This window comes from Truncatella angustata (assembly GCF_020726525.1).
Source record: "Truncatella angustata strain MPI-SDFR-AT-0073 chromosome Unknown BKA67scaffold_5, whole genome shotgun sequence".
Lineage (NCBI taxonomy): Eukaryota > Fungi > Ascomycota > Sordariomycetes > Amphisphaeriales > Sporocadaceae > Truncatella > Truncatella angustata.
In genome coordinates, this window is record NW_025763385.1 from 948,980 (window position 1) to 966,931 (window position 17,952).

Here is a 17,952-nt window from a genome sequence, read left to right on the forward strand (position 1 = left end):
TCTTTGGCTATAAGTTCCATCGTCTGGAAATCAACAGACTGGCAGACTTACTAAACAAAATGTTCAAGATGGAACCTACCGAGAGGATAGATGTCGAAGAAGTGCTCAAGCACTCCTGGTTCGAAGATCGTTAAACGTAAAACGTCATGTCTTTCGTTCCCTACGTGCGATTTAGTATCTTAATATATTAATTCTAAGCCTGTTAGAATACACCCTAAAATGTCTTGTTTTAAATTCTTAAAGGATTAATGCTATATAACGTTAGATATAAGGTTTATAACATTGAATAATGTTATTATTATATTATTAATAAAGGTATAATATTTACATTAATTATATTTAAAAGTATATATAATATTTAATATTGTGACATTTAAAAATAGTGGGCCCACCGTCCATAGAACGATGGTAACCTCAGGGTATATATTCGTTACCACATCTAGTAATCAGATTTACGTTAGAGTTCACGAATACATACCTTAGTGCTAAGGATACGTAAGTTCTTTTTCTCTTTTATCTATTTCGTCTATAGCTAGATGTATATTGTAATATACTTAAATTTTATGGAATTCTAGAAAATATTTACCGTCCTTAAGAGCATATTTAACAACTCCTTAATACTTAACATTTATGTCTTTCTTCTAAGCAATTTATTCGGATATAAGGATTTTGACTTCCCTAAACTTGTCTTTTTGTAGTAGCTAGAGACCTTCGATATCTATCCCGGAGAGCTTTTAACGCGATTGCCTCTTAAGAAGAAGTTGAAAGACGTTTATATCTTCCGCCGTGCTGTAAAGGACTTAACTAGATACTAGATATCAAAGATAGAACCGATCACTTATAACATAATGGCTAGCTAGATAAGGCGGGTCACGACGATACTAAAGACGTCAATACACAGAATCCTGCGCTTATGGACAACTCCTCGAGTCAAACACTATCTCTCAGGCATGAATCTCCACATAATCGTTATAAGCTTTCGTTCAGCATCGACTTGGGTGGATTTGGCACTTTTGTGCTGAGAAGAGGGAAGCCCTACAATTGCGCGATTATACGAAAATATTGGGCAACAAACGTGAAAGCGGTCTGTGGCATGCATCGAGACATTCGGCACAAGAACCTACACAACGCGATCGAGGCCTTTCTGAATAATGATCTGGTATATATTGTTCTCGAGGACGTATGTGAGTTGACAATAAGATAAGAGTTATCAGGCTGATTAGACTCCATCCTCATGGTCTAAAAGAAGACTTTGAGCTAGGGCATTGCGCCGGTGTGGGAAAGTGACCATGGTGACACAACAACAGCTCACAGGCAGCCTCGCGGCACTCGTGATTTTCAGCATTAGGGTCTATCACCGACCACGCTATCTGAGATGGGCAGAAGTGAGGCAGCAACAGCTCCAAAGCTCCAACACGATAGACTCGCGTACGTTGGAAGAACTAGACTACTTGGTGTTGGCGCGGATATTGATGAGACTTAATTCCAACAACTTGGCCACAAAGGATGTCTTGACTAAAGTGGTTGCGGTCGTTCAGAAGAACCATCCCCAGATTCAGGTAGGACTTGGTCTCGTGCCAAACATTGTAAAGGGAGAAACCGACCGCAGATGATGACCACTGTACAAAGAAATTTCCCAGGTCAGTACACAAATCCGTTGTGATTAGTTTAGTCTTGAACCACTGAGAAGCGTGGAATAGACATGGCTGTGCCACGAGGCGAAATGCTCAGACGGCATCGTTTGACTAAGTATGTGTCTTGATGGTAGTCAACGGTGCCGCAGCGGGGTGGTGTATTTTGGTCCTAAGCATGATGCCATATAAGTATATTATTGCGTTGATATATGAATCGAAGAGTCAACTAGGTTCGGTCGCTTCATACGTTTAAGTGTTTACTTTCTAACAGCCCGCTTCAAAATCGACAATTCGTGTTCGGCTTATGTCCGCCTCCTTCTCTTAGGTACTGCTACAACGACTGCATTTCATTGTATAAGATATTCACTCCTACCGCGCCGAATCCGCCTCTTGAGTAGTCGCTTGATGGTTACGTTATTGCCCTGGTAACTCGCCTTGAACTCTTTGATTATGTTAGCGCTTATATCGTGTTGCTTCTCCTAACTGTTGTACTGGTCATTAAAGCCACTTTATTTAACGAGATACCACGTCTTCTTAGCCCGCGTCCATTTGCCGAGCAGACTATCGACCTCCTAAACGTTGGCCTTGGCACCCATTATAAGTGGCTGTCTTTTGGCCCGACTAATGGAGGTTGGGCGGGTCTTGGCTAGACACTTTGTCTTAGCGTCGAGCCTACGTGGTTGGTAATTATCGAGGGCTAGAGGCGATGGTAACATTTCTAAACAAGGGCGGGCATCCCACGTATTGCTCCCTTGACTGGCAAGGGTAGAAGGGTAGCCCAAGGGGTAGCTTTCAGACGATGACCGGGACGATGTCTGCGTAGTAAAGCATGGTTGCTGTTGTCCCAGGGTTCTCCAGTTGCGTAAGAATAACTAGGAGATGACCGAGAATGGAGATCCAGCCCATCGTCTGTTATATCATAATATGCACGATACAAGCAAGAAGCACCATTTGTACTGTTAGTAGGGACGGTCATGTTTGGCTAGCAGGAGGAGATAGATGGCCACATGGTATGTTGTGTTGAGATTGACTAGTACATCGATGGTAGTGTTGAAGTCGATGTTACTTGAAAGTATGTTGGTGTTGGATAGTCTAGTAAAGGAACGGATATCTTATCGTATATAAAACGTGATGGTTGATTCCTTGTATAGTAACATGGTGGTCCGTTAACAGCAAAATATTTTGGGTGATAGTCCATGTTGACGGGTATTCTAGCTTTCAGGTTGTTAAGAAGAGTGAAGAATTTGTGATAAAGTTAGAATGAGAGGGAAGGTGTTTGAAGGTGATGAGGAATGTCTAAGGGGGAAAAGGGGAGATAGACTGTTATTTATGGCCGGGTTCACCGTACCACAAACAATACGAGCTCATCGCCATGACACGATTACATATGAACAAATCGACCAAGCCGGATAGGGAAGCGAACGATTCGAGTCTGGACGATCTGGACTGGCGCATACGTTGAAGTAGATGGACATATTGCGGGACAGACTATGTGCCCACGAATATGAACATCGAATGAAGAAGGAATTTGACATGTGCATGAGTTTCCTTTTATCATACCACCAAACACAGTGACGAAGAAGGACTGCAGGATGGTAATCTTCAATCAACTGAGCCAAAGTATTGTAAGTAGTCAGCCTTCCACGATTCTTCCCTGCCACATTCACCCTATCATTGAGAATTCATTCGAAAGCAACTAGAAACTAGGAAAGTAAGGTCTGGACCAGTATTCGAGTACTGCTGGAGGGTCGCATTTCTTGCAGATTGCCTCGTCTGTAAGCTTCTAGCTCCTCCAAGCCTCTTTAGTCGCCCAACTGCGACAGCGTTGTCGACGTAAATCTTCTGCGACGAAGGTACTTGCTGTACATGGCACCAGTCGTGAAATCTTCTACCGTCAACCTAACGAATCCACTTGACATCGGAGGTATTTTTCGTTGCTTGCTTGTGAAAGTGCATACGTTACTTATACGACACCGGAACGCACATATCAGGACTTCGTGGTCTGCATTGTGGGTGGATAAATTCTACAACATTGTGGCGGGGAAGTGGACGGCGTGACAGATTTGGCCGCTTGAAGAGCTTGCGTCGTCAAATATTTATGGGCTTGTATCTCGTTGTCTTGATCTCGATAGCGACCGTCCATAGTTGGTCTGATATAATGTAGCAGAGAGAGGTTTTTCAGAGATCTCGTAGCAAGGCTGGAGTATGAGGGGTAGTAACGCTGAGCCAACTTTACAACCGTCGCGCATGCGTCCTCCTCACCTGACGTCTCGATGATAAGCCGCCACAACACAGCCACTTTTCGTTTGCACCGACTCGTACCTTCGCTCCATAGCATCCCTTGGCCAATAGATCACCACTAACCTCAATTGCAACGGATTGCGAGTTTTCTTTCAACACAACGACCGCAGTACTCACACAACGTGATACCTGTGGCACCACCATTCGTCTCTCTGCATGCGCATAGTACACCTCGAATCGAAGAGACGGCGTCGCAACTGTTGACATGCACTTATGGAGTCTAAATCCTGTAACGATGGCGCATTCAGTCGTTTTCTCATAATTTGTGCGTTCCAGTTTGGAACACAAAGATATATTCGGCAAATGCTCAACTATCCAAGTCATGTTGTTTTCGTGTTAAAGTACTGTATTAAATCAACACCATTTACGACACTGGCAGAAGCAAACACCATGCAATTTGTGATAAACCATACCTCTATCCCCGTTCCAAAGATCTACTGTGCTTTTGAGCATGCTGGCCGGACATATATCGTTACGGAGAGGATAGTAGGTCAAAATCTGGCGCGAGGATGGTTACAAAGGCCCGAGGCTTCTAAAGCGCGAATTCTCGAGCAGTTGAAATCTGTGGTCACACAACTTCGCGGTATCGAACCACCACAAGACGTCGGCGTTGCAAATGTTAATGGGGGCCCAATTTATGATCAACGGCTTCCTAAAAAGTCAAAGTGGGGTCCTTTCAAGACGATTCAGGACTTCCATAAAGAGCTCCGAAACGGAGTTGAAACCGAAGATCTACGCGACCCGTTATTAGTAGCAGGACTCTCTGAACTGATTTCCTTTCATAATAAGTCTTGGCCAACGTCGGTATTTACGCATGGCGATCTAAGCAGTCTAAACGTTCTTACACGTGATGATGATATTGTTGGGGTCATCGATTGGGAAACAGCGGGATGGATGCCTCCTTATTGGGAATATACTTCGGCGTGGAACGTTAATCCTCAAAATAGGTTCTGGCAGGAGGAAGTCGACAAGTTTCTCACACCTATGCCTTATGAGTTGGAGATGGAGAAGATTCGACGAAAGTACTTTGGAGACTTTTAGAGGTGTGCTAGCCAGGCATATTCCATCTTTGAAAGTAGACATTTCTACACACAGACTTTACGGTATAATCTGTGCCTTCTTCTCGATCAAATCGTGAGTCGGCACTTTCGTCGTATCAAAGTAGCCGGGCTGGGCTCGACCATCGAAACTATGTTCGACTTCCTTCTGCTGAACATACCAACGCACCGTGTTACGTACGGTCTGCCAATCAGTAATGGACGTGCCCAGTGCTTTGCTGTCCTTGCCTAAGGTCTCCAGAGCTTCTTTCACTCACTCTACACAGTTTCATCCGGGCTGGTGTCCACGGATTGCAATAGACTCGAGGATTGACGCAACTCGATTTTGGTCCTTGATTTTGCCAACCACGATGCGCACTAGGATCATCGAAGTCGCCGCCATGCTTATATTTCGTTCTTCGAATTCCCACTAGGATTGAGCTTGACCTTGGACGGAAAGCATTCGCTCCTTCGCGTGGTAACGCTTCCCACCTGAACCGTCACTTTCCGTCTTGGGGCCAACTAAAAGGGCCCAGTGATACCTAAGAAGTCTTTTCGTGAGTGACTAGAGAGAAATATTCCATACTTCACGAATGACTAACTTGTCTTCGCCCCCGGGCATATAATGCAACATAAAGGCGGTCTTTACTAGAAGGCATAACAATCGAAATGCGTTTTATCCAAAATCTGGTGAGATGATTTATTATATAACACGTGTGTGAATGAGTAGACCGTGTGTCCTAATGCTTTGTAAATTGAGCTTTGCTGGCTGGGCCAGGGCTCAAAACCAATTAATTACGCTGTCAGCTGAGTTTGATTACAGTGCCCAGTAAGTACTGGTTGTCTGCCACAGGTTTCCGTTTGAGTGCGGTTCTGCACGGATGGCTTCCCCATTGAATTACGTCGGGCTGAGCACAAGTACGGATAGACTGGGTTTGCTGAAATGACGATGAGATCAATGAATATTGGATTTGAGGATATGGTAGCGCTGCTAGAAGCTCCCAGTGAAGATTTATCTACTCAATAACTCCAAGTCCACCCGTTCTACACCTGTCAACGTTGCAGTACTCGCTATAACTTGCTAAGAACCATAGAGCATCGGTTCCTTACGGGGCTCAGGAGACATGGACTACACGTCCTAGGTGTCAAGATTGGCAAGCTGACAAGGGATGGGAGTTCAGCCGGTGGCTTACTTATGACTACATTGCTGCTTATGCGAAACTAAAAACGTATAATTACTTCGATATTCTTCATGTGGGAGAGTGGGCATGGTGTTGATGAGCATGGCACCAGCTCCTATGCGATGTAATGGGCAATTATATATATAGTCTAAAAACATTTATATCTTCACGACCCGCTGCAGACTTGCCCGTATCGAAGCCCAGTCCAGGTCGGCAGTCAGTCGGTGGTGTCGGAGCAGGCTCTGCGCAGCCGGCTGCAGATTCTGGCATACAGCTAGCATTGTCTCGTCCTCGCGCATATCGTGCAGCAGCTGTTCCGCTGATGCGTGTGTCTCGTCTTTGTTGTTTCTATGTCACGGTTTAGCATCTTAGCCCCATACCGTTAGCCGCATACCTTCTTACATGATCAGGAACACCTTGGGCGTGGTAGCTAGGATAATACCTTCGCCAAGGCCAGGGACGCTCATTCCGTATTTCTTTTCTAACCCCTCGATTAGTATATTCTATTTACGGGCGAACCGAAGATTAACGTCTAATCTTTTTTTGCATCGCACTTGCTCTTCTAGACTTGTACCTAGGCATGTTCGCTCGGGGTACTCCTTATACTCTCTATTTCTAGCGGCGCCGCCGGGGAAACCGCCGGCGGTTCGGCGCTCCTTAATTTCCTCGACTAGTTGTTTAAAATACTATAGCATGCGGTATTGCGCCACGGCCTGCCGTTAGGGTTAGAAGGCAGCCGTCTTTCCTACTTAGTTTAAGACGTGATTATACCCGCGAAATAGATTAGATATAAATTACGTTATATCGCGTTCGTATTTTATCGTAAGATCTTACGAGGTATAGTATAAAAGAGACCGATAAACTGTAATTATTCTTAATATTCGCGAAGTGTAAAAAGTTTGTTAACTTAACCGCTGTTTATCGAATAGCTCTATGAGAGTATGGGTGCGAATAACGCTAAGCTGTGAGGACTGACAATAATGGTGTGAGACAACAAGCCTACAACGCCACGAACTGCAAAGTTGATATGGGCTTGTAATATGTCTTGACTAGAAGACTATTCTAGGTAGAGATCTGTGAGATCTCTCTATATGCCTGTCATAACAAACTGCCCCGCTGTGAGTACTGTAACAAGCTCGTTCGAGTTTGACTTTTTGTCTTTATAAAACGATTAAAACGAGTCGAACGCGTTTAGTTCTCGATAATTAGCTTAAATAGGGGTTTAAATAAGGTTTTAGTTAATTTTCTAAAAAAAAAAAAAAAAAGGTAATAACTATGTATGACAGTTTCTACAGTTGATATAGAACACTGTTGTAGTGAAGGTCTAGTATAATGCACTGAAAGGGAAAGCCTAAATCTAATCGAGCATAGGATAGTGAATACGGTGCTCGCATGAGCGTGGGATCGCCAGTGTAACGCTCTAAGCGTAAAATGATAGTATAGGTACTGTCAAGTAGTATATGGAAGTCTAAGTCTATAAAAGAGAATATCGGTGTACAGAAAGTGGGTATGTACCCACTGGCTAAGTCACGTGATCACCACTTCCCAAGTTCGGTGATCCGCGAGCTCGTCGCCTTAGTGTACGGAGTGCACTGTGGCCATCTATAGTCATCCATATTGCCACACTATGAACTACACAAGATGATTGGTAACTGGAATTCGGTCTAAGTGATTCCTTCAGGCTATATTAGTAGACTTCCGATCCGTTGGAGGATCACCAACCCAAGGATGTCTAACCACATCCGCTCAACCAAACTTCTCATTTACAAATCCATACCATTCGGGAACTTTTCTAGTGCTTATCTTGGTATGCAGTTAAGAGTCCTACGGCGAGATCACCGACGCGTAAAGTGCACCTTATAGTATTTTCTACATGCACAGTTGCCTGTCTCACCCCCCTTTCGCACAGGTCGCGCGATTAAAGCAGCACTGCTCACCCTGCTCTCGTTATTGGCTGCTCGTGGGACGCGTCTGCACATTTTCTGTCTATTGGCAACGCAGCTCATCGGATAGCGACAAACGAACGTCTGCAACCCGGGGCCGGCAGAGAGCATCGTATTTCAACCACATTTCACAACGAAATTTTGATTTTCAAACTTTTTCGTCTCGGTTCAAAATCCCTCACCCGGCGAGCGCCCAGCGGAAAGTCCTAATAAGATAAACAACAAAAATGCAGCGCACCTATCTCGCATTCCAGCGCAACGCGCACCTGCACACGCTCTCCGTGGCCGTGACAGCAGTGAAGACGCTCGCGTCGCTCGAAGAGGCCAACCGCGCACTCTTCAAGCCCGGCGGCGGCGAGGACGCGGGCCACCCCCACCACGTGGTGATCACGGACTCCACCATCTTCCACCCGCAGGGGGGCGGCCAGCCCTCGGACGTGGGGTGCATGACGGGCGCGGGCGGGGCGGTGCGGTTCGACGTGCAGATGGTGCGGACGAGCGCGGCGGCGTCGTCGCCGGGGCAGGTGCTGCACTTTGGGCGGTTCGCGGCGGGCTCCCCCTCGGCGTTCGAGGCGGGCGACGAGGTCGAGCAGGCCATCGACGCCGAGAGGCGGCTGCTGTACTCGCGGTACCACACGGCGGGCCACGTGCTGGGGGCGGCGGTGCGGCACCTGGTCATGGGCCAGGTGGAGGGGTTCGACGAGACCAAGGCGAGCCACTTCCCGGACTCGGCGGCGTGCGAGTTCGCGGGCTCCATCGATGGCAGGTGGAAGGAGCCCGTGCAGGCCAAGGTGGACGAGTACGTCGCCAGGGACATGCCGGTGGAGATCGACTGGTGGGACGAGGATGACTTCCGGGCGAACGGCCTGGAGCGGCTGATCCCGGACCGCGAGGCCATGGGCATGACTGCGGACGAGAAGTTCAGGGTCGTCAAGATCGTGGGGGCGGAGGTCTACCCGTGTGGCGGCACGCACGTGGACACGACGAAGCTGTGTGGCAAGACGAATGTCAAGAAGATCAGTCGGTCCAAGGGGACGAGTAGGGTCAGCTACGTGCTGCCGTAGACGGAGCTTATATAAAGGTTGCCTGGGATTAGAGAGACTGTCCATACTACAACAATAGACGATGATAGATATCATGAAATAGAAGACCTAAGCATTTGTGTTGTTATCATGGTACTTTACGCATAGATCACTGGGTCTGGTCCGTATTGATAGACACATAGCGAAATTTCTGCATCTCGACTTGTCCCTCGTTGCAAGAAACTTCCTTAAAGTATGACATAAAGAAAAATGCAAGTGCTTTCTGCTGAGCCTGTTCGTATATTCGAAGCTTGCGGATAGAAGACGAGGACATTCACATTTTAATAATTTCGCGAAAATAAGAAATCAGTTATGGGTACGCTGTTCCAAGGTATATTATCTCCAAATACTCTAGTTACGGTAGCGAAGATGCCATGCGCGAACTCTTCCAACAAGAGCCATAGTGTAGTCGTCGTGAAAAGAGGGCAGCTGTAATGATCTGTGGAGCAAAGGGCAGCAAGTCCTAAGCCTGATGCATCCACCGCTGTGTATATATGTACCGAAATGGTACTGATGAGAACTCCACACAATGCTGTCCCTAAGTAATATGCCACCCCGGCGCAACGCAGTTCCTGCCCCTAAACCCAACCGTAAGAAGACCGGTTTGCGCCGCTGTCTATTGAAATCATCGGGTATCGAAAGCAACCCATGGTGCCAAGAACCCTCTTCATAAATAAATAAAAGCAACCTCCTAAGTGCGCCAAACGTAAAGATGTTAGGCATGCCTACTGCGTTTGCCTCCTCCGTTGCCGCCGAAGAGGTCCTTGCCGCCTATACTCCCAAGGTCAAAGATTTCGGCCATGTTAAGTTTCCGCTTCTGGCCAGCCGCGCTCCTGTTTACATGAGGCAGATTTCTAGGTCTCTGAAGACCGTTTTTGTTGTTTCGAGATCGAGACATGCGGGATGATGCATGGTGATGAGAGGGGTTATTTGATCGAGAGTCTGACAAGTCGAGATTTGCCATGCTGAGGTCGGCATCTTGCGGGTAAGCCACGGATGACTGAAATGTAAAGTTGTCTTGGCTTGGCACGGTGACCTCCCGAATGGGTGCCGGCGAGGATGTAACTTGTGCCGGGTGGTTGGCAGCAGGGGCGGGCATGAGGGTGAGGGTGGGGGCTGGTGCTGGAGGTGCAGAATCTCTTCGCATGTCGGGTTCGTGCTGTGCTATAGGAAGTGGTGTGTGGCTGGTATCTCTGTGCAGCTCGGGCGACGAGGCTGGCTCGTTCTTTTCCGCCTCGTCCTCGCTTTCTATCGACTGGGAGACGCCGTCCCTGTCGAACCTTTCTGTAGCCCAGCGTCTGATCTGCCATCCTTCCCCGTCGCCGACGCCGATGTTGTGCTTATCGAGGAAGACCAGCAGATCCTCCAGGCAGTCTTGGTATCCCTCATTGCGAGCTTTTGTCTGTGCGGCAGCCGAGGTCTTGTAGAGTTTGGTGACGGACAAAGCAGCAGCTCGGAAGACGTCGAGCAGCTGTTCGGGGGACTCGTTGCCGGCCGCGTTCTTTGTCGGTGAGGAGGCTCTGATGCCATCCATGGTGGCCAAAAGGGTCGAGGGGCGCGTAGGGGGTTGATGCTGGTGTGGTAGTATCTGGTGAAGAGGTGATGGTCTCGCAATTCAAGCTCGGAGCTCAAGATGAATGGGCGGTGTCAAGCAGCGACGGGCTTCTGGCAGCTTCGTCGATGATGTTTGCGTTGGCCTAGTGGGGGGGTTTGATGACTGTGAACAGGTGGGCCGCCGATAAAAACGCTCGGATGGGACAAGGAAAGGTGGTGACGGAGATGGAGCCCGGGTGGATAGCAATGCGATGGATGCTCCCACTGGCAGCACGTACGGATACAGACTGCATACAGTGAGTTGCCTGGGTCGGGGCCGACAAAGCAGGGAGCTGAGTGGGTGGGTTAGCAGCAGCACAGGCAGTCCGCAGAATAAATGGGAGTTTCAACAAGTATTAATAAGTTAGGATGATGAGTTTGATGTCTTGCACGAGTGGCTTCCGGAAGGGCAGCGTCACGTCAGCTGAGGTAAACAAGGAAGGGTATGTAGATTGGACTCTGCCAGCTCCGAGTCGGCATGTCAGGCCTCACGAGGGGGGGGACACAAGGTTGGAGGAGTCGGTGCTTTCCTGTTCCCGTAGTTGAACGTTGCACGCCGTACGGGGAGTAGTCGTACTGTAGTTCGTGCTGTAGTTCGTACTGTAGTCGTACTGTAGCCGTAGTGCAGATTAGTAGCGCCCCCCAACCAGACTATCCGCTCAGGCGACTCACTCGTCAGTCTGCAGTCCGGCAAATTGCCCCTCGGCCTTTCAAGCCAGCTGTTGGCGCTACTCTAGCCAGAAAAAAGTAGAGAAAGAAGTCGACATGCTCCCGATGCCCATTTGCAGGCCCCGACAAAGTGGCTCGGTGGGCAAACAGAAAGCCATGTGACAGATCTGCCGCTAAAACGATATCCGGCCTAGTCGCTGCAAGTGTTCAATTTCGTTCCCTTGAACGTCACTGCCCAAATCCCAAACCCCAAACAAGTGGGATGGATGATGGCCTGTGCTCCACACTGGACGGACAACTACCGTACCTTGAATATGACTTGCGTCTCTCGCTTTGTTTTTACACATGACTGAGGATTGACCTTGGGAGCCAGGCTAGATGGCTAGAATGTGTACCTGCTACTCTGATCAGTTGCACTTTTCCTCAAGCTCGGGACCCTCATCTAAAGTATAATTAAGATTTCGATTGGAAATGTACGCCAGAAGCTAGACTAGACTAACCTTAGCTTGTAGCTGCAAGGGGGGTTCCAGCTAACGCTCGAGGGAGCCGTTCACCATGCCAGTGCGAGTTATCAAGATTCTAAGAGACGTCTTAGAGCACAGTTCGCAACTTTCATCTCAATATAGGACAGTACGTTTGCTTCAAACTATTTGGCAGGAGAGCTCAGTTGAATGCTGAGACTCGGCGATTGTGGCGTAATAGTGTACCGGTGAACACAAGTCGCTTTTCCACTCAGCAGAAGAAGAAGAAGAAGAAGAAGAAGAAGAAGAAGAAGACTAAAGTACATCTATCCTAAAGACGCTGGGAGCAGCAATCACATCTTGTCAATGGTTCAGGAAGAAGAAATCCCACTAAATGGGTTAGCATACAATTATTCATGTCGTGAGCAAATCCGCACTGCCCCTGGTACGGAACAGTCTTTGAGGGTGTATCATGTTCATCCGTTCCATACATGAATTTGAGCTAGTTAGACTAGTGCTAGGACCGTATAAGACCGTGGCAGATTGAAAGTGCCTACAGGCTTTTAAGTCTTCTCTCCAAGGTGAGAATCACACCCTGTCACCTAGAAGAGAGACCCAGTCCCGAGATCAGTCTCGAGAAGAGAATGCCACTGCCACAAGTATATATGATCATACTCACGAGTATATGCAATTCAAACTACAGACAAAGGCATTGGGACCCATCTACAACAACATTTAGATGGCTCGGCAGCAACCAACAAAAGAATGACGAACCAGTGGAGGCCGCGGTACAACTTACGAGTACATCTTACACAGGCGTTATTTAGTGACCGGCCATCAGGTCTGTCTATAAGACGCATGGGGACACACGCATGGGGCAATAGGAAAACCCAAGGCACAATTTTAGTCCGGGCCGATTAGCCAATTAAAGACTCGCGTATGGGCATCGCGTCTAGCTTAATATTAAGTTGAGTTGGGGACTTTGTGCAGCTTGCAGCTTTATCGTCAGCGGATTTACCCACTCGCACTTACTTCACTTTTCTTCTCTATTAAACTACTTGGCTGCGACTGAACGCGTCACACCGCGCCAGCAATACCGCCATCTTGTCGAGACCTGTGCCTAGCAACCTCCCAAGGCATTGGACAATTGACCAAGCATCGTCACGGGCATTTACAGGGCGCCCTGCAACCACTTTACACCCAGTCGCGTCTCGAGTCGCGTAAAGTAGTAAAGCAGGCCGCCGACAAGGGTCACTTTTCTCTCGACGGCTACGATACCTCTCACCCACCACGCGTCACATCATACCGCACCTAGCACATCATGGCCCCTCGATCGCGGCCCAGCGCCGTTGACGCCGATACATCCATGTCAGATGCTCCCGAACCCATCCCGCTAGACGACCATATGGTAGGTCTTTGTCTCACTCTTCCCTCGTGATCACCAGTTGTAGAAATTACCAACCACTTCCAAAGCTTGTTTCCGGAACAGCAAGCATGCTAACAGCTTGAGCAGCAGGTCGACGAGACACCTGATTACAGCGATGACGACACAACGAACCCGAACACCACAGCCAGCAGCGTCGCCGGAGATGCCGTGGACGGCCGGAAGAAGAGATCAGAAGCGAACCAACTACGTCGGAGCATATTTGGCAAGAAGCACGATGCCTTGGGTGAATCCAAGGTGGGTTACCACTTCCTTACACCCATTGTGTGTCCATGCCGGGGTCCAGACAAATCATATCCAGGCCGCGGGTTCGCCCTGTGGCCTGTCTATTGTTCGAAAGCATCACCACGCCACAACAACAACAACCAAACAACGCAGCACACTACATATAGCGTTCAGACGTCCTTGCTGACCCAACTGATTACTAGGAAGATGACAGCATACGAAGATTCCGATACTTACTGGGTCTCACAGACCTCTTCAGACACTTCATCGATACAAACCCGAATCCACGCATTCGTGAGATCATGTCCGAGATCGACCGTCAGAACGAGGAGAACGAGAGGACAAAGAAGAAGGGCAGCCGCCAAGGTGGCGCAACTACAGGCCGTGTCCGCCGCACAGAGGCCGAGGAAGACGCCGACCTCATCAAGGATGAACGACACGGCGGGTCTGCCGAAACTGTATTCCGCGAGTCGCCCCCTTTTATCCAAGGTCTTATGAGAGACTACCAAGTCGCCGGTCTCAACTGGATGATCTCTCTGCATGAGAACGGTATCTCGGGTATTCTCGCCGATGAGATGGGTCTGGGAAAGACGCTCCAGACCATCTCGTTCCTGGGCTACCTGCGTCATATTATGGACATCAAGGGCCCTCATCTGGTCGCCGTTCCCAAGTCTACGCTCGACAACTGGAAGCGAGAATTCGGAAGGTGGACCCCTGAAGTCAACGTGCTCGTGCTTCAGGGTGCAAAGGACGAACGTGCCATTCTGATCAACGACCGCCTGCTTGAACAGGACTTTGATGTGTGCATTACAAGTTACGAGATGATCCTGCGCGAGAAATCGCACTTGAAGAAGTTCGCCTGGGAGTACATCATCATCGACGAGGCGCATCGTATCAAGAACGAAGAATCCTCCTTGTCCCAAGTCATCCGAATGTTCAACTCCCGAAACCGATTGCTCATTACCGGAACCCCGCTTCAGAACAACCTACACGAGCTCTGGGCTCTGCTCAACTTCTTGCTTCCCGATGTCTTCGGTGACGCCGAGGCTTTTGACCAATGGTTCTCCGGCCAAGACCAGGACCAGGACACCGTCGTCCAGCAACTCCACCGCGTTCTTCGACCTTTCCTGTTGCGTCGTGTCAAGGCCGACGTGGAGAAGAGCTTGTTGCCCAAGAAGGAGGTCAACCTCTATATCGGCATGGCTGATATGCAGGTCAAGTGGTACCAAAAGATTCTCGAGAAGGATATCGACGCAGTTAACGGTGCTGGTGGCAAGCGCGAGTCCAAGACTCGACTTCTGAACATCGTCATGCAGCTTCGCAAGTGCTGCAACCACCCTTACCTTTTCGAGGGTGCTGAGCCTGGCCCACCTTACACCACCGACGAGCATCTGGTTTTCAATTCGGGCAAGATGGCACTCATGGACAAGCTCCTCGGCAGACTGAAGGTGCAAGGCAGCCGTGTGCTGATTTTTTCCCAAATGAGTCGTCTGTTGGACATTCTGGAGGACTACTGTGTCTTCAGAGAATACAAATACTGCCGTATCGATGGTGGCACCGCCCATGAAGATCGTATTGCTGCCATAGACGAGTACAACAAGCCTGGCTCTGAAAAGTTCATCTTCTTGCTAACAACCAGAGCTGGCGGTTTAGGTATCAACCTGACCAGTGCTGACATCGTTATCCTTTATGACAGTGACTGGAATCCCCAAGCAGATCTGCAAGCTATGGACAGAGCCCACCGTATCGGTCAGACAAAACAGGTTGTCGTGTATCGATTTGTTACCGAAAACGCCATTGAAGAGAAGGTCCTCGAGCGAGCTGCACAGAAGCTGCGTCTCGATCAGCTGGTCATTCAACAAGGTCGTGCTCATCCGGGCGCTAAGGGACCCGCCGCAAAGGACGAACTTCTAAGCATGATCCAGCATGGAGCACAAAATGTTTTCCAGACCAAGGGTGGTACGGGACTGGCCGCGAAGGGTTCAGGCCTTGACGACGATGATATCGAAGCTATCCTCGCAAAGGGCGAAAACCGCACCAAGGAGCTCAATTCAAAGTACGAAAAGCTCGGACTGGACGACCTGCAGAAATTCACTTCAGAGTCTGCGTACGAATGGAATGGCGAGACTTTCGGCGGCAAGAAGAAGGGTGGTGAAGTCATGTCCTGGATCAACCCCGCCAAGCGTGAGCGCAAGGAACAGTCCTACAGCGTCGACAAATTCTATCGACAAGCGATTTACGGCAACAGTGGCAAAGAAGACAAGAAGCCCAAGGCGCCGCGAGCACCAAGGCAGGTCCCTGTCAATGACTACCAATTCTACCCGCCGAGACTTCGCGAGCTTCAGGATCGGGAAACGGCTTATTACCGCAAGGAGATTGGTTACAAGGTGCCTGTGGCCGATGGTGACGATGACAACCTTGAGGAACGAGAGCGGCAGCGTGAGGCAGAGCAGAAAGAGATTGACGATGCTACCCCCCTGACCGAGGAGGAGCAGGAAGAGAAAGCCAAGCTTTCCCTTCAGGGCTTTGACGAATGGAACCGCCGCGACTACCAGCAGTTCATCAACGGCTCTGCCAAATATGGTAAGAACAACTGGGACAAGATCGCGCATGAGGTCGATAGTAAGACCCCTGCCGAGATCAGGGCCTATGCCAAGGTCTTCTGGCAGCGCTACGAAGAGATTTCAGAGCATCAGAAGTCTCTTGCCGTTATCGAGGCCGGCGAGGAGCGTCGAAACAAGACAGAGCACCAACGTAAGATGCTACGCAAGAAGATGCAACAGTATCGTGTGCCTCTTCAGCAGATGAAGATCAACTACTCGGTCAGCACCACCAACAAGAAGGTCTATAACGAGGAGGAGGATCGTTTCTTGCTTGTCCTTCTGGACAAGTTCGGACTTGATTCTGATGACCTGTATGAAAACATGCGCGACGAAATCCACGACAGCCCCCTCTTCCGATTCGACTGGTTTTTCCTATCTCGTACGCCCGTTGAACTGTCTCGTCGCTGCACCACGCTCCTTACCACCATTGTGAAGGAGTTCGAGGACGTCCACCCCATGAAGAATGGCGCGAATGGTAAGAGTAAGCGCGAACCAGAGGAGGAAGAGGAAGAGGAGGACAGTGTTCTTTCTAGCCGGGCTTCGAAAAAGACCAAGGCTGCCAAGGTATGTACATTGCCATCAGGATGTAACAGCTGGTGAGGCTAACCTGTCGAACAGAACAAGGCCCTGGAAAACGTTAAGAGTAGCAAGGCCAACTCACCCTCCTCCCGCGCCTCAAGCGTCGCTTCAGCCACCTCAGCTTCTGCCGCCAAGAACAAGGGCAAGGGCAAGAAGAAATAAATGCCTAGGAACAGTTCTGTAGAATATGGTTTGGGAAGGCATGGTCATCAAAAGAATGCCCAGTTTTCCATCGCGAAGGCTGCAGATATCCTGCTCAACAATACGCGTTCATCTCGCAGTCACCACGACTCAGCCCACAGTTGCCGAGGGTGTTTTGGGCGGTTTTAGAGATGGAAGAAAAAAAAACTGGCGTTCATGCGTAAGGAGTTCTCGGCTGTCAGTAGCTGCCTGTTTTGGAGTTTTGAACCGTGCGACAGGACCCCACGTCCAGGCTCAGTCGTCGCGAGGCATTACTTGATGTACGGTTTATAGACCTGGCTCAGTGTATTCCGAGCTGGATCTGATGAGACTTCAGCAACGGGATTTGTGTATGAGGTAGATGTGTTCGACGAACGGAATCGATGATTTACACCGAAGGCTCTTGCTCTTGATGAAGTGTTGTGACGCAAAAGGGTTGTTATGTAGGGTGAAAAGACAGACGGATGTGCTCATAGTGTTCAGTAATTACACAAAATGCAGGTGCAGCCGCGAACAGGGAACAGAGGATGTAGGTGGGAATAGGGCGGCAGGGTGTGTGTGTTTATCATCGCAAGCAGTGGGGTCCGGTTGCGAAGAAGGGAATATTAATTTGTGGTTGCTGGGAGTGCAGGCCCATTCACAGAGGCTGTTGCTGGGAAGTGTCACCACATAATGGCCAAAGTGTATGTAACAGGGGACCGGGGCAGTATTTATACAGTGAAGTCCTTGCTTACGTGCATCAAAGATTGTCTGGATTCATCATTGATTGTCCTGCCCTGTGGGTAGGTCAAATGGTGACACACCGCTTGGCTTTCGAGGTGAACTCGTAGATTCACACTCAGTATTGCTATTATTATCTTTGATGAACCCAAGGACACATTGTAAGACTGGGATCAGGCTTTTCCTTTGGGCCGATACCTCCCCCATCCACATCTTAAATGGGCCTTGCAGTAAAGTTCGTTCATGAACTATGGCTATGATCTCTCCTCGCTTGCTTCCTCAGTCAGATCCAGGCCATGT

General features: G+C 49.0%; 4 protein-coding genes across 4 annotated transcripts; 3 read left to right on the top strand and 1 right to left on the bottom strand.

Moving 5' to 3' along the window:
- Positions 1-3,981: 3,981 nt before the first annotated feature.
- BKA67DRAFT_646804 (kinase-like domain-containing protein) lies at positions 3,982-4,976 on the top strand (the record flags this gene model as incomplete). The annotated part of the gene is made up of 1 exon (XM_046105921.1): positions 3,982-4,976. Exon 1 carries the CDS (start codon positions 4,149-4,151, stop codon positions 4,974-4,976), a length of 828 nt encoding a protein of 275 aa, XP_045957056.1. The 5' UTR covers positions 3,982-4,148.
- Positions 4,977-8,323: 3,347 nt separating this feature from the next.
- On the top strand, positions 8,324-9,160 carry BKA67DRAFT_536500 (Threonyl/alanyl tRNA synthetase; the record flags this gene model as incomplete). The annotated part of the gene is made up of 1 exon (XM_046100163.1): positions 8,324-9,160. The coding sequence occupies one exon, from the start codon at positions 8,324-8,326 to the stop codon at positions 9,158-9,160; it is 837 nt and encodes a 278-aa protein (XP_045957057.1).
- Positions 9,161-9,893: 733 nt separating this feature from the next.
- Positions 9,894-10,712, bottom strand: BKA67DRAFT_536501 (uncharacterized protein; the record flags this gene model as incomplete). The annotated part of the gene is made up of 1 exon (XM_046100164.1): positions 9,894-10,712. One exon carries the CDS (start codon positions 10,710-10,712, stop codon positions 9,894-9,896), a length of 819 nt encoding a protein of 272 aa, XP_045957058.1.
- A 2,510-nt stretch (positions 10,713-13,222) lies between these two features.
- BKA67DRAFT_593013 (SNF2 family N-terminal domain-containing protein) lies at positions 13,223-16,914 on the top strand (the record flags this gene model as incomplete). The annotated part of the gene is made up of 4 exons (XM_046104892.1): positions 13,223-13,309; positions 13,415-13,582; positions 13,774-16,737; positions 16,792-16,914. The coding sequence occupies 4 exons, from the start codon at positions 13,223-13,225 to the stop codon at positions 16,912-16,914; spliced, it is 3,342 nt and encodes a 1,113-aa protein (XP_045957059.1).
- Positions 16,915-17,952: the final 1,038 nt, after the last annotated feature.